General features: G+C 48.8%; 1 protein-coding gene across 1 annotated transcript in view; it reads left to right on the forward strand.

Moving 5' to 3' along the window:
* miga1 (mitoguardin 1) overlaps positions 1–15,938 on the forward strand; it is a 134,684-nt gene that overhangs the window by 58,283 nt on the left and 60,463 nt on the right. The window contains exon 9 of the mRNA XM_085983462.1: positions 6,031–6,128. Coding sequence (XP_085839588.1) covers positions 6,031–6,128 — 98 coding nt within the window. The remainder of the gene's footprint in view (positions 1–6,030; positions 6,129–15,938) is intronic.

Raw genomic sequence — 15,938 nt, forward strand, 5'->3', positions numbered from 1 at the left:
GACAGGCAAAGGCACACACAAGACAGTCACTAAGGGAATGCACAAGGGTGATCAGTTGAATTTTTGATGTAATATTAGATGCATGTATGGATACATTTGGATTGGAAAGCTTGCTTTGTGGTGGCTTTTATTTCAGTATTGTGGCCAAGAGGATGCTGTGATGGTCAGTAACAGAGGGAAGGTAAGGTGTGGGACAAATGTTGAAAGGGGAATTGGGGTTGTCGTCACTGGTACTGCAGATGGATGATTCCATCCCAGATATCCCGGCTAGAAAGAGGCTGTCTGAGTTGCCTCCTTCCTTCCACTTCCTCATCTTCTGCTTTTTCCTCTTCCTCCTCCTCCTCCCTCTGCGAGCAGCTTGTCCCCTTTGCTCCATCTCCATGTGATGCTGCAGCCCAAGGGAGAATGCAATCAGAGCCCCCAGGACTGGGAACAAGTGGTGTTCTCAGAGGCCATCCTTTAAGAGCCAAAGCCTTGCAAACGTCCAGCAGCACTCCCTGCACACTTTAACAACTTTTTTAATGTATTGCACCAAGCCACTAATCCAATAAAATGTAAAGAAACCAGTACAAAAGCAAAAATCTAAACTTACCTGAAAGTTGTGCGTGTCCCTTTAAGAAGCGCCGGCAGAGGTTCTGTTGTACTGCTGCACACACGCTCAGCCATGCATGGTTTGGCGAGTGCATTATTAAGAGCAACAACCTCGATTGACGTCACGATCTGGATCATTTAAATATGTGAAGCGAACGCAGGCAATGGCAGCGCTGCCAACCTGCCCAAAATGGCAGCCGCTGCGTTCTGCGCCGGAAGTGCAATAGGCGAGGCGGCTGCCATTTTTTCTTCCAAACCGACTTTTAACGGCCGGCGCTAACAGCTCCAATTTCCTGGCCCTTATGTTTTTGTAGTGCTTCATCATATTGAATGATCTCAAAGCCAATGTTCCCTCTAATTTTTTTTTGTACCGCACGACCCCTTTAACGGGCTGCGCAGCCCATACAAAATTCCGTGCGTGCGCGGTTTTTCCATTTAAAAGCTGGTGAGCCGGCTGTGCGGGATCTCCCGGCTGTACATCTTAACGGGAACATTGCTCAAAGCATGTTTGAAGTGTAGCCACGGCAACCAATTGGCGCGCAGCAAGGTCCCACAAACAGCAATGTGATGGATTAAGAACAAACAGTAGTGAGATAGGTTAAGAAATAGGAGCAGGAGTAGGCCATATGGCCCCCTCAAGCCAGCTCGGTCATTCAATACGATCGTGGCTGATCTTCTACCTCAACTCCACTTTCTCGCCTTCTCCCCATACCCCTCGATTCCCCTAGTGTCCAAAAACCTATTGCTCTCAGTCCTAGCCCAGGATGAAAAGGATACCAGTCCCTGTTCTGTAAGTATAAGCGCTCGCCCATAGACCCTGGCATCCTGCCACATGGCCCGCTGAGTGCCAATCGGTGGTTGTGCCGAAGCCGAGCTGTTGGGTCTATTGAGGCTCCTGTGCAGTAATCAGATTAATTCTCCAAACCTGTTGGATAGATTTTATCATGGAGCTTTATTTTTAATGCCAGTTTTTTTCCCTTTTCCGCCCTTACTCATTGAAACTTATAAACTTATAAAATTCTAACAGGACTAGATGCAGGAAGGATGTTCCCGATGGCGGGGGAGTCCAGAACCAGGGGTCACAGTCTAAGGATAAGGGGTAAGCCATTTAGGACAGAGATGAGGAGGAATTTCTTCACCCAGAGAGTGGTGAACCTGTGGAATTCTCTACCACAGAAGACAGTTGAGGCCAATTCATTAAATATATTCAAAAAGGAGTTGGATATATTTCTTAAGGCTAAAGGGATATGGGGAGAAAGCAGGGACAGGGTACTGAATTTGGATGATCAGCCATGATCTCATTGAATGGCGGAGCAGGCTCGAGGGGCCTAATGGCCTACTCCTCCTATCTTCTATGTTTACCGGGTTACAATTCCTTGGACGCCAACCGTCAGCACCCAAGCGGCCATTCTTTGTATATGAGCCTAAGAGGTCAGCATTCAAGTGCTGGCTTGGCTCAGTGGTAGTTCTCTCGGCCCTGTGACAGCCAGTTTTGGGTTCAAGCCCCACTCCAGGACTTGGAACAGCTTGTGGAGGAGCAGGGAAACCTGGACAGCAACTTCTGGATTTCTGCATTTAACTGCGAACGTGCGAACTCTGGAAGTTGCTGTCCGATTTACTCCCGAATAACGGGGAGCACTGTTAACCTCACCGTTACTCTCAGTGCAAAATCCAGGCCGTCAACTGGTTGTTCATCTATAGCCGGTCGTGCAACCTTGCTGTGCGCAAAATGGCTGCTGTGTTTACATAACAACAGAGACAACACTTTGCGATGAATCCTGGCCAATATTTATCCCTCAACCAACATCACTAAAAAAAAACAGATTACCTGGTCATTATCAGGTCATTATCACATTGCTATTTGCGGGACCTTGCTGTGCGCAATTTAGCTGCCGCATTTCCTGCATTACAACAGTGACTACACTTTGAAAGTACATAATTGGTTGTAAAGGGCTTTGGAACGTCCTGAGGTTGTGAAAGGCGCTATATAAATGGAAGTCTTTTCTTTGTATTGCGAGAGCTCGCTCGGAATATTCCCAATCTTTGAATTATGGCAAACATCCTTTCAAATGAAAACGTTCTATTAGAAATTCTCTTCCTGTTTATATGCTGGTAATATTGCAGAAGAAGTTTAAATGTCACAATATTAGGCGTCCGATTTTGCAGTTGGAAAGTGGGAGACCCTCCAACTGCAGCTGGTCATGGAGTTGATGTAACCACTGAAGAATGGCAGATTTTGCCAAGTGATACTTTCCACTTCTATTTTTACTTGCTATTCATTAGGAAGCCATTTCAGACACCCAACGATGCTCAAAGACAACAGCTTGCACTCGCACTGCACCTTTAACAAAGCGAAACATCACCAGGTCCTTCGTGCCAGGGGCGGGGGGGAGGGGCAGGGGGTTGAAGAACAGACACTGAATAGGAGCTCAGTGAAGAGGTGACTGAAGGGTGACGTAATAAAACTCTCTACGTACTTGGTTTAAGCATAAAGCAAGGCTTTAATCAACTTGTTTCAGAACATGGAGGTCTAGTTGTACTTCACTAGTACCTTGTCTTACAAAATGTCCCTGAAAAGCTGGGGCCGATGCCCGAGTATTTATACTCCTTGGACGGCGCCACCAGCTGGCCGCCTAGCGTTATTTCACGAGTAGTTTCTTGATGAATGATGAGATTTATAACAAAGGGCATGGTCAATGAGGTAGGTTGTGTGGTGCTCTTAAAGATAAGAAAGAAAGACTTGCATTTATATAGCGCCTTTCACAACCTCAGGACACCCTAAAGCGCTTTACAGTCAATGAAATACTTTTTTGAAATGTAATCACTGTTGTAATGTAGGAAATGTGGCAGCCAATTTGCGCACAGCAAGCTCCCACAAACAGCAATGTGATAATGCCCAGGTAATCTCTTTTAGGTGTTGGATTGAGCGATTAAATATTGGCTAGGACACCGGGGAGAACTCCAAAGATCATCTTCAAAATAGTGCCATTGGATCTTTTACGTCCATCTGAGAGGGCAGACGGGCTCAGTTTAATGTCTCATCCGCAAGACAGCACCTCTGACAGTGCAGCACGCCCTCAGTACTGCAACAACAACAACTTGTATTTATATAGCACCTTTAACGTCGTAAAATGTTCCAAGGTGCTTCACGGGAACGTTATCAAACAAAATTTGACACTGAGCCACATAAGGAGATATTAGGGCAGATGAGCAAAAGCTTGGTCAAAGAGGTAGGTTTTAAGGAGCGTCTTAAAGGAGGAAAGAGAGGCAGAGAGGTTTTGGCAGGGAATTCCAGAGATTAGGGTCTTGGCAACTGAAAGCACAGCCACCAATGGTGGAGTGATTAAAATCGGGGATGCTCAAGAGGCCAGAATTGGAGGAGTGCAGATATCTCGGGGGGCGGGGGGTGGGGAGGGGTTGTGGGGCTGGAGGCATTTACAGAGATAGGGAGGGGCGAGGCCATGGAGGGATTTGAAAACAAGGATGAGAATTTTAAAATTGAGGTGTTGCTTAACTGGGAGCCAATGTAGGTCATCGAGCACAGAGGTGATGGGTGAATATCCTCTGTCGTCGATATACAATATGCAGACGGCGCTTGCGTCTGCGCACACTCAGAGGTCGAACTCCAAACCATCATCAGCACCTTCACCGCAGCGTACGAGAGCATAGGCCTTACACTAAACATCCGTAAGACAAAGGTCCTCTACCAACCTGGCCCCCGATTATCAACATCCACAACAAGGCCTTGGAAAACGTGGACCACTTTCCATACCTCGGCAGCCTACTGTCAACAAGGGGAGATGTCTATGACAAAGTCCAACACCACCTTCAGTGTGCCAGTGCAGCCTTCGGTCGCCTGAGGAAGAGAGTGTTTGAAGACCAGGACCTCAAACGCAGCACCAAGCTCATGGTCTACAGAACAGTAGTGATACCCGCCCTCCTGTATGCTTCAGAGACATGGACCATGTACAGCAGGCACCTCAAAGCACTGGAGAAGTACCACCAACGCTGCCTCCGCAAGATCCTGCCAATCCATTGGCAGGATAGGCGCACCAGCGCCCGTGTTCTTGCTCAGGCCAACATGACCACGCTCGATCAGCTCCGGTGGATGGGTCACATCGTCCGCATGCCAGATACTACTCGGAGCTCCGACACGGCAAGAGAGCCCCAGGTGGGCAGAGGAAATGCTTCAAGGACACCCTTACAGCCTCCTTGGAAAAAGTGCAACATTCCCACTGACACCTGGGAATCCCTGGCCCAAGACCGCACAAAGTGGAGGAGAAGCATCTGGGAAAGCGCCAAACACCTCGAGTCTCTTCGCCGGGAGCAAGCGGAAGCCAAGCGCAAACAGTGGAAGGAGCGCACGTCAACCCAAGCACCCACCCACCCGCCCCACCTGTGACAGAGACTGTAGGTCCTGCATTGGACTCAACAGTCACCTGAGAACTCATTTATAATGTGGAAGCAAGTCATCCTCGGTTCCTAAGAAGAGATGGGTGAACGGAGTTGGTGCGAATTAGACACGGGCCATTGTACTGTAATTTCAGCCTAGATTTTGTGCCCACGAGCTTCTGACAACCAACGGAGCCACGGCTGACAAGATGAGTGGGAGGGGGTGCGGAATGTAGCATGGGAGAGTTTGAGGATGAGAGCTGTGGAATGCAGGGTTGCGATGACTGAGAGCTCTGGTAATGACGGTGGAATGCGGAGGGGACGTAGAGGGAGTAGAGAGGCACAGTAAGCGAGCGTCAGAAGACTGTGAACTGGGACATACGGCTGGAGAAGGTTACAGAGGTAGAGAGGACCAAGGCCGTGAAGGGATCAGTGCAAAGGACAAGGATTTTGGGGTTAATGCATTGGGTGACTCGTCATTATGAACGATGGAGTTTCGGGGAAATAGAGGTTTACAGCACCGGAGGCCGTATGGCCCATCGTGTTTGTGCCAGCTCTTTGCCAGAACAATCCGTCTGTCTGACATCCAGTTTGTATTTACTAACTTGTATTTGCGTGTTATTTCAGTTGCTGTATATAGTAATAAACACTTTCTGCGGTGATGGCACTAGATTCCTTTGGGCAGCTGACACTGTCTTTCAGAAGTTAAGGCAGGAGATCCCCTGGACAATGACAGTATTTGGAGCAGGTCCCAGACGTGTGGCAATATTCGCAGATGTCCCCCCCCTTAGTGTGTCACTATTGACAAAAGGTTCCCAAGAGCTTGTCACTATCCCCCTGGAAATGTGTCCCATGTTTACAGATCAGCCATGATCTAATTGAATGGCGGAGCAGGCTTGAGGGGCTGAATGGCCTACTCCTGTTCCTATGATGTTGACACTTGAGAGGAGCGTCGCTGTCTACAGACGCTGCGCTCCTCTGGTGTAAACGCCCCTTAAATATTGGCTGAATGCAGACTAATCCGGTAATCATTCACCTTTTATACAGACGGGGAAACCGACATCACTGTCAGAGACGCTGACGACTTCTGTCTGAGGGACACAACCAGCATCGCATCGACCGACTCATTTGTCTCAGCGGCTGAGGTGGGTACATTCCTGACGAGTGCAGCACCTCTCTCCACGATACTGTGATTCCATCACCCTGCTTTAAAAAAAAAAGTTTCTTTATTTCTGCTTTTTACAGGTAAATGTTTAAATGGCACTTTTATTCTACTATCGATTTTCTCCCCTCCCCCTGGAGACACCGTCCCCTTTGTTGGGACACGGTTCCTTATGTCCCAGGACTCCACCCCCGCCCTGGTGCCTCGGCCATTCTTCGCCGGGAGTCGACGGCCTATTCGACCAAGGGGTTCATTACAGTCCAGCCCTGTCTTCACTGGAGGTCAGCATGGTGGGGAGGTCACCGGATAGTGACCAGGAGTGTAACGCTGATTTGACGCCAGCGCTGCCATTTTGGAGCTCAACGCTCCAGCTAATGCCCTCAGTTAAGTTCACACAGCTAAACACACATTCAGCAGCAGGAAGGACCAGCGCTGACCGAGACTTGGGTCCAAGTATCCGATGTGTATTAAAAGAGCAGGGGCGCAAAATTCGCACCCTTAGCGCCCGTCTTTCGGGTGCTGCGAGTGCCCCTAGAGGTCCAAAATGTTGTCCGCAGCGCGCGAGCGCACACTTCTGGTGCGAGTTGCGCCAGATGCCATATTGGTAAGAGCGTTGGCGCACTTGCAGTGAGTGTCCACTGGAAGTATGCAGAGTAGGCAAATCGGTGTGTAACGCTGATTTGACGCCAGCGCTGCCATTTTGGAGCTCAACGCTCCAGCTAACGCCCTCACTTAAGTTCACACAGCTAAACACACATTCAGCAGCAGGAAGGACCAGCGCTGTTTTAAAGGGATCATCACCCACTTTCAGGTTAGTTGCTGATCGATTTCGACTGACTGTTGCTGCAATTGTACAAGTGTTTGTAGAGTTCTTTAAACTTGCTAAAGTCTACAGGGAGTGGTGTGAAAGGTGCTGAAAGACTTTGTCCTGACTTCAAGCATTCTGCACAAACCGCTTGCTTCCAGACATGGATGCAGTAGTAGGAATTACCCATGGCCGACAGGGAGAATGAGCAGAGGCGACACCGATCAGGACAAGCTGCTAGAAGAGGAAGGAGGGGGAGAAGGGCTCTCAGCAGGAGACCATATCCGGCCAGAGTGTCCAGGGAGCAATACACCTACCTGAACCTCAGCGAGGAACAATGTGTGAGATGCCTGCGCTTCACTAAGGATGTCCTCACTGAAATTTGCCACCTGCTGCAGCCACAACTGCATCCTCAGATCAGGGCGAGGACCGCATTGCCAGTGGCTGTGAAGGTGACCGTGGTCATGAACTTTTAAGCGTCAGGCTCCTTCCAGGCTGGAGTTGGAGATATTTGTAATATCTCCCAGTTTGCCAGCCACTGTTACGTAAGGGAGGTCACTGAGGCTCTGTGTTCCAAGAGAGTGGACTACATCTCGTCCTCTCTTGCCAGAGAGCAGCAGGTGGAGCGAGCACGCGGCTTTGCGAGGATTGCAGGCTGCCCCATGGTGCAGGGTACCATTGAAACATAGAAACATAGAAGATAGGAGCAGGAGTAGGCCATTTGGCCCCTCGAGCCTGCTCCGCCATTCAATGCGATCATGGCTGATCATCCAAATTCAGTACCCTGTCCCTGCCTTCTCCCCATAACCCTTGATTCCCTTAGCCTTAAGAAATGTATCTAACTCCTTCTTGAATATATTTAATGAATTGGCCTCAACAGTCTGTGGTAGAGAATTCCACAGGTTCACCACTCTCTGGGTGAAGAAATTCCTCCTCATCTCAGTCCTAAATGGCTTACCCCTTATCCTTAGACTGTGACCCCTGGTTCTGGACTACCCCGGCCATCGGGAACATCCTTCCTGCATCGAGTCTGTCTAGTACTGTTAGAATTTTATAAGTTTCAATGAGATCCCCTCTCATTCTTCTAAACTCTAGCGAATATAAGCCTGATCGACCCAATCTCTCCTCATACATCATTCCTGCCATCCCAGGTATCAGTCTGGTGAATCTTCGCTGCACTCCCTCCATGGTAAGAACATCCTTCCTCAGAAAAGGCGACCAAAACTGCACACAATACTCAAGGTGTGGTCTCACTAAGGCCCTGTACAACTGCAGCAAGACATCCGTGCTATGAAGGCCAACATACCATTTGCCTTTTTAACCGCCTGCTGCACCTGCATGCTTACCTTCAGCGACTGGTGCACAAGGACACCCAGGTCTCGTTGCACTTCCCCTTTTCCCAATCTATTGCCGTTCAGATAATAATCTGCCTTCCTGTTTTTGCCACCAAAGTGGATAACCTCGCATTTATCCACATTATACTGCATCTGCCATGCATCTGCCCAGTCGCCCAACCTGTCCAAATCATACTGGAGTTTCTCTGCATCCTCCTCACAGCACACACGCCCACCCAGCTTTGTGTCGTCTGCAAACTTGGAGATATTACATCTAGTTCCCTCATCTAGATCATTTATATATATTGTGAATAACTGGGGTCCTAGCACCGATCCCTGCGGTACCCCACTAGTCACTGCCTTCCACTCAGAAAAAGACCCGTTTATTCCAACTCTTTGCTTCCTGTCTGCCAACCAGTTCTCTATCCAAGTCAGTACCTTACCCCCAATCCCATGTGCTTTAACTTTGCACGCTAGTCTCTTATGCGGGACCTTATCGAAAGCCTTCTGAAAGTCCACATCCACTGGTTCTCCCTTATCTATTTTACCAATTACATCCTCAAAAAATTCCAGTAGATTAGTCAAGCACGATTTACCTTTTGTAAATCCATGTTGACTTTGTCCGATCCCGTCACTGTTGTCCAAGTGCTCTGCTATTACATCTTTTATAATGGACTCTAGCATTTTTCCCACTACCGATGTTAGGCTTACCGGCCTATAATTCCCCATTTTTTCTCTACCACCTTTTTTAAATAGTGGGGTTACATTAGCTACCCTCCAATCCATGGGAACTGTTCCAGAGTCTATAGAATTTTGGAAGATGACCAGCAATGCATCTACTATTTCTAGGGCCACTTCCTTAAGTACCCTTGGATGTAGATTATCAGACCCTGGGGATTTATCGGCCTTCAATCCTGTCAATTTCCCTAACACCATTTCTGATTTCATTCAGTTCCTCCCTCTCATTAGACCCTATGTTCCCCGACATCTCTGGGAGTTTATTTGTGTCCTCCTTTGTGAAGACAGAACCAAAGTATGTATTTAATTGGTCAGCCATGTCTTTGTTCCCCATTATAAATTCCCCTGATTCTGACTGCAAGGGACCTACGCTTGACTTTACCAATCTTTTTCTCTTCACATATCTATAGAAGCTTTTACAGTCAGTTTTTATGTTCCCGGCAAGCTTACTCTCATACTCTATTTTCCCCCACTTAATTAATCCCTTTGTCCTCATTTGCTGAATCCTAAACTGCTCCCAATCCTCAAGTTTACTGCTTTTTCTGGCCAATTTATATGTTCTCTCCTTGGGTCTTATGCTATCCCTAATTTCCCTTGTTAGCCACGGTTGAGTCACCTTTTTTGTTTTATTTTTATGCCAAACAGGGATGAACAAATTCTGTAGTTCACCCATGCAATCTTTAAATGTTTGCCATTGCCTATTCACTATCAACCCTTTAAGTAACATTCCCCAATCCATCCTAGCCAACTCGTGCCTCATACCATCGTAGTTTCCTTTATTTAAATTCAGTACCCACGTCTCTGAATCAACTACTTCACTCTCCATCTTAATGAAGACTTCTATCATATTATGATCGCTCCTCCCCAAGGGGCCTCGCACAACAAGATTGCTAATTAATCCTTTCTTATTACATAATACCCAGTCTAAGATGGCCTGATCTCTAGTTGGTTCCTCGACATATTGGTCCAGGAAATCATCCTGTATACACTCTACGAATTCCTCTTCAACAGTATTGTTACTAATTTGGTTAGACCAATCTATATGTAGATTAAAATCACCCATGATAACTGCTGTGCCCTTATTGCACGCATCTCTAATTTCCCATTTAATGCCATCCCCAACCTTAGCATTACTGTTTGGGGGTCTGTATACAAGTCCCACTAATGTTTTCTGTCCCTTGGTATTTCTCAACTCTACCCATACAGATTCCACATCATCAGAGCTAATATCCTTCCTTACTATTGTGTTAATCTCCTCTTTAACCAGCAATGCTACCCCACCGCCTTTTCCTGTTTGCTTGTCCTTCCTGAATATTGAATACCCCTGGATGTTGAATTCCCAGCCTTCGTCTCCCTGGAGCCATGTCTCCGTAATCCCAATTATATCACATGTCGATTTGCGGCCACCGCATGTCAACTCTTCCACGTACCGGCACCAAAAAGAATTCCACTTCCATCAAAGTCCAGCTGGTGTGCAATCATACAGGTCAATGCCCGGTAACCTGGCAGCAGTCATGATGCCTTCGTTCTGCGGCAGTCCGCTGTGCCATCTGCACCTGAGCCACCACATCAAACCAGAGGGTGGCTACTGGGCGACGGGGGCTATCCGTTGACGACATGGTTCATGACGCTGATGCGCAATCCGCACACAAGCGGGCAGCATGCATACAAAGAAAGCCATGCTGCCACATGAAGTATCATCGAGCAGACCATTGGCGTGCTGAAACAGCGCTTCCACTGCCTGGACCGCTCTGGAGGAGCCCTGCAATAGTCATCAGAGTGGATGGCAAGATTTGTGGTGGTCTGCTGCATGCTGCACAACCTCGCCATCATGAGGGCACTGCCCTTGCCACCAGCTATACGTTGAGCAGCTGAGGAGCAGGAGGAGGAAGAGGAAGGGAGGAGACAATCTAGACAGCCCCTTTCTGCCCAGGCTGTCCGTGAACAACTCATCTGACTGCGATACCGGCAAGCATAACCCCAATTCCCCATTCACCAAGAGTCCCACACCCTACCTTCCCTCTGTCACTGACCATCACAGTATCCGCTTGGCCACAATGCAAAAATAAAAGCCAACACAAAATAAAGATTCCGAACCAAATTTATAAATTAAACTATGCCGTATTGCATACAAACATAAACTAATCACCTTTGTGCATTCCCTTAGTGCCTGTCTTCCGTGTGCCTTTGCCTGTCCTAGTGCTCCTACGCAGTGCTACCCCAGTGGCTGCAGCATGGCTGGTGGAAGGCTGCTGACTTTCAGTGGGGGAGACTGCGGATGGCCTTGGAGGATGACCTTGAGCAGCTCTGGGCGTAGAAGGCCCGGCTTCGGACTGCACCATCTCAGCCTGGGCGGATGCAGTCTGGGCTGGCTGTCAGGCAACAGCAAGGGCACTGGTGGAGTGGCAGTGGTGGGAGGACGAATGATGTCATCCTGAGAGAGAACAGCAAGTTCGTGCTCCACAGAGCCACTGCCACTCCCCCGGGGCGGCGCCTCAGCAATCCTAGTAATCTGTTGGAGGACAGATTGCTGGACTGCTGGGACATTCTGCAAGCCCCTTTGAACACTGGTATCCACAGCCATGATGGCAGCAGTCTGTGCTTGCGTGGCAGAAAGCTGAGCTTGCATCATTTCAGTCTAAGCTTCCACTGCAGCACTCAGACGTTGGGTGTATTCTGCCAAAGCTGCAATGGAAGATGAGACATCGGCCATCGGACGCTGCATCATGGTTGAGTCCACAAGTGTGCTAATGGAGTTGGCCACCACTTCCATGTTGGAAAGGATGGGCTCCAAGCTCTGCACAAAACCCTGTGCCAAGTTGGTGCCGGACTCCTCTATGCTCCTTGACATTGCACACAACCTTTCTGGCAGAACTGCCAATGCACCAAGCATCTCATTGTGCATACCCATCAGCCTTCTTATGTTGCTCGCCCCATTGAAATGCTCATCTTAGTCCTCTGCAGCAGAACTCGTGTGCGACCTTGCCCTCCGGCGAGCTGGCACCTGTGCTTTCCTTGCCCCCTGCCCCGGCTGCAGGCCACTCGTGCCCGTTGTCTCACCACATGCAGATCCCGCGTCTAAGCTATCCTCTAAATTATGCTCAGTATCTGAACTGGTAGCTGCGAGTGTGAAATCTAATGAAGGTGTTTCTTCATCATCACTTGCTTCTTGCTCTTCCACCTGTTGCTCTTGCAACACTGCCTGGCCAGGTTGCAGTTCTTGGGTATCTGAAAGGAGAAAGGTACAAGAGTAGGGTTGTGGTAAGGGTAGGGGGGGAAAGCAAGAGGTGCATGCTTACACCATCAGCAGCTTGTAAATCAGAAGACATTATGGGATGAGGGGGAAGTGGGATGTGAGAAAGGGGGGTTAGGTATGAGTATACTGTCATCTTCTATCGTTTCAGCCCCGCCGCTGGCCATGGCCTCAGTAATGGCCGCTCCAATGATGGTGGGCACCGTCTCCTCCATAAGAACATAAGAAATAGGAGCAGGAGTAGGCCATTCAGCCCCTCGAGCCTGCTCCACCATTCAATAAGATCATCTTCTACCTCAACTCCACTTTCCTGCACTATCCCCATATCCCTTGATTCCCTTAATATTCAAAAATCTATCGATCTCTGTCTTGAATATACTCAACGACTGAGCACCACAGGCCTCTGGGGTAGAGAATTCCGAAGATTCACCACCCTCTGAGTGAAGGAATTTCTCCTCATCTTAGCCCTAAATGGCCGACCCCTTATTCTGAGACTGTGACCCCCTGGTTCGAGACTCCCCATCCTCCCTGCATCTTACCCTCTATGGGGGTAAGGACATGCAGCTGTGCCTGTCCCCTGCCGCTTTGCTCCTGTTGCCTCTGGTTGTACAACACCATGTCCTGCAAGAGAGAGGGAAGTGTGTTAGTGAGTGTGGTGCAATCTGTTTGGGTGATGTGGCGGTCATGGTTGAATTGCTGGCAGTGTGTGCAAGCTGTGAGATGTAGGTGTGAGGCTTGCCCCAGTGCTAAGTGTGTGAGGGTGAGGTACAGCTATGAATGTTATGTATGAGTTCTGATTGATAGCGATTGTTGGTAGGTGAGTGATGGTGTGGTGCATTGAGCAGTTGCTGAGGCTGGTGGTGCAGTTGGTGGGATATGACGTTCACTGACCTTGACCACTTGTGTGAGGTCATTGAACTTTTTGCGGCACTACATCCAGCTCCTTGGGGCTACACTGCTGGCATTGACTGCCATGGCTATCTGGTCCCATTGCCTTCTGAGAGCTTGACTGGAGGGCCTCCTGGCCCCCTTTTGAATAGAGCACATCTCTCCTCCTCTCCACCTCCTCCACCAAGGCCTCCAGTGTTACGTCGGAAAATCTTGAAGCCCGCTCTCTACCATGCTATGCCATTCTTACTCCACTTCACAATGAGTTGCACGACTTCCACCACCTGCTCCACCACACAGCACCTCCCTTTTAGGAGGTGCAGGCTGGCTTTAAGTGGAACTAGCCTCTTACAGTTTTGGGCCCCCTGCTGAGGCGTGCAGCCACTCACCAGCGCGGTTAGTGCTGGCTGCACACAGCATTCATGTAAATTAGCAGGCAGCACCAAGTTGGCCTGCTGCCTGTATCGGAAGCAACGGGCGCGTGTTATTCCCGCATCGCGATCCCCGCGCCCGTTGCTGGTCCCTATCCAGTTTAGCCTCCCTAAGGTGTTAGAGTTTGGACGGCATCGATGCAATCCCCAGTGGGAGTGAGTCCGCAGCACAGAATTGCCCGTAATTCAGCACTAATTGGGCAGTCTTACGCACAGATGCCGCATGGATAGCTGATGTGGGAAACGAAAATGTGACTCCAGACCAGCAGAAGGTACAGTTTTGAGATTGGGAAATTGGTGGCATTTTCCAACCTGGTAGGTAAGAGCAGATACCTCATCCAAACTGTTGAAATGAGGGGCGGTGGTCATCAATGTAACAAACTCAACACAATCCTCATTTGATGTGTGTAGGGGGAAAAACAGGCTTGGGGGATCACAGTGCGTGATTAACCCGGGTGAAATTGGTGTTCTCTTATATGATTGCGTGCACCCAGTGCTCCCCGCGCTGTTCATTAGCTGCAAGCATCAGTGGAGGAAAGGGGGGAGTGGGGGAGGAGGAGGAGGGGTGTGGCTAGCCCTATGTTGTGTCTGTGTGTTGATAGAGACACTGAAGACAGGAGTTAGGTTCATAGGTGTTTACTAAACAAAATCTGGAGGGTAACTAACGGATACAACACAATATACAGGCTTATATAGCCCAAGTGGCCATTACCGGCATTACAGTACACATGGGGCTCTTAAAGGCACATACACTACAATTCCTCCCCTTTTAGCTAACCAGTACATAATATTTTAAGTAATTATTAATTACATGTTATAAGAAAATAATATACACATTGCTGCAGTTAATTAATTATAAGTCAGTCTCTCTGGAGGCTTCCTGACTCGGTCCGGATAACGCCTCGGTGGTGTAGTAGTTTCTGGTGGTGTAGTAGGTTCTTTTGGCAAGGCTGATTCGGCTTGAATGCCAGTGTCGGGTTCATCGGGTTCCAGTATCACCGGGTCGGAGGTAGATATGGGTATCTCTACCTCATCGTTAGGCGTATAAAGTTGTGGTGTAGGTTGTCCCTTTTCGGATGACTCTATGATTTGGTCAGCATGGCGCCTTATTATGCTTTCTCCGATGTCCACGGTATACATCAGCGGTCCTAGTCGTGTGCAGATAGTTCCAGGCTGCCATTTCTCGGTACGGTAGTCCCGGGCCAAAACTTGTTGACCTATCTGGAAGGTTCTAGTTGGCCTTTCATTCATGCCTTGAAATTGCCGGTTCTCCACGTCCCTTCTGATGTTGGGCTTGATCAAATCCAGCCGGCATCTTAGGCTTCTATTGAAGAACATCATGGCGGGAGTTTGGTTTGTAACCATATGTGTTGCATTCCTGTATGCGAACAAGAAGTTATCCACCTTGTGCTGAAGTTTTATGTCTTCATTACCCATGGCCTTTATGGCCTTCTTGAAGGTCTGGACAAACCTTTCAGCCAATCCATTGGTGGCGGGATGGTATGGGGCGGACGTGTAGTGCTTAACCCCGTTGTTTTTTAAGAACTTCCTGAATTCTTCGGACACAAATTGCGGTCCATTATCAGAACAGATCTGTTCCGGCAGCCCATTCCTGGCAAATATGGTCCTTAATACTGTGATGGTTTTTTCCGTGGTGGTGGAGGACATCTTTATTACCTCCGGCCACTTGGAGTGTGCATCAACCGCGATTAAGAACATTGAGTCCATAAATGGACCAGCAAAGTCAATGTGTACCCTTTGCCAGGGAGATGAGGGCCACTCCCATGGATGTAGAGGGGCTTGGGGTGGAACGTTTTGGACCTTCTGGCATCCTAGGCAGCTCTTGGTCATTTCTTCTATGTCTCCATCGATACCTGGCCACCATACAAATGCTCTGGCTAGGTTCTTCATTTTCACTCCACCCAGATGCCCCTCGTGAAGCTCCTTTAGCACTTTATTCTGGAGTTTGGGTGGAATCACCACTCTGGATCCACACATCAAGGTTCCTCGGCATACTGACAGCTGTTCTCTTCTTTGCGAGAATGCTGGCAACAGTGGTTCGCCATGTGCTGGCCATCCCTTCACCGTTAAGTCGTAGACTTGTGAGAGAGTCGGGTCATTTCTCGTTTCCTTTTCAATGGCAAAATTTGTTACTGGTAGACATTCCACTATGGTTGAGTGGAACATCTCCACTGGGTCTATTGTCGGTGCCTCTTCTACCGTTGGCAACGGTAGGCGCAATAACCCGTCAGCATTCCCATGCTGTTTTGATCCTTTGTATTCTATGTTGTATTGGTGTGCCCCTAGAAAAAGGGACCACCTCTGTAGCCTTTGCGCTGTCATA

The sequence above is a fragment of the Somniosus microcephalus genome, chromosome 3 (assembly GCF_052327205.1).
Source record: "Somniosus microcephalus isolate GS21.2 chromosome 3, FLI_Smic_1.0, whole genome shotgun sequence".
Classification (NCBI taxonomy): Eukaryota; Metazoa; Chordata; class Chondrichthyes; order Squaliformes; family Somniosidae; genus Somniosus; species Somniosus microcephalus.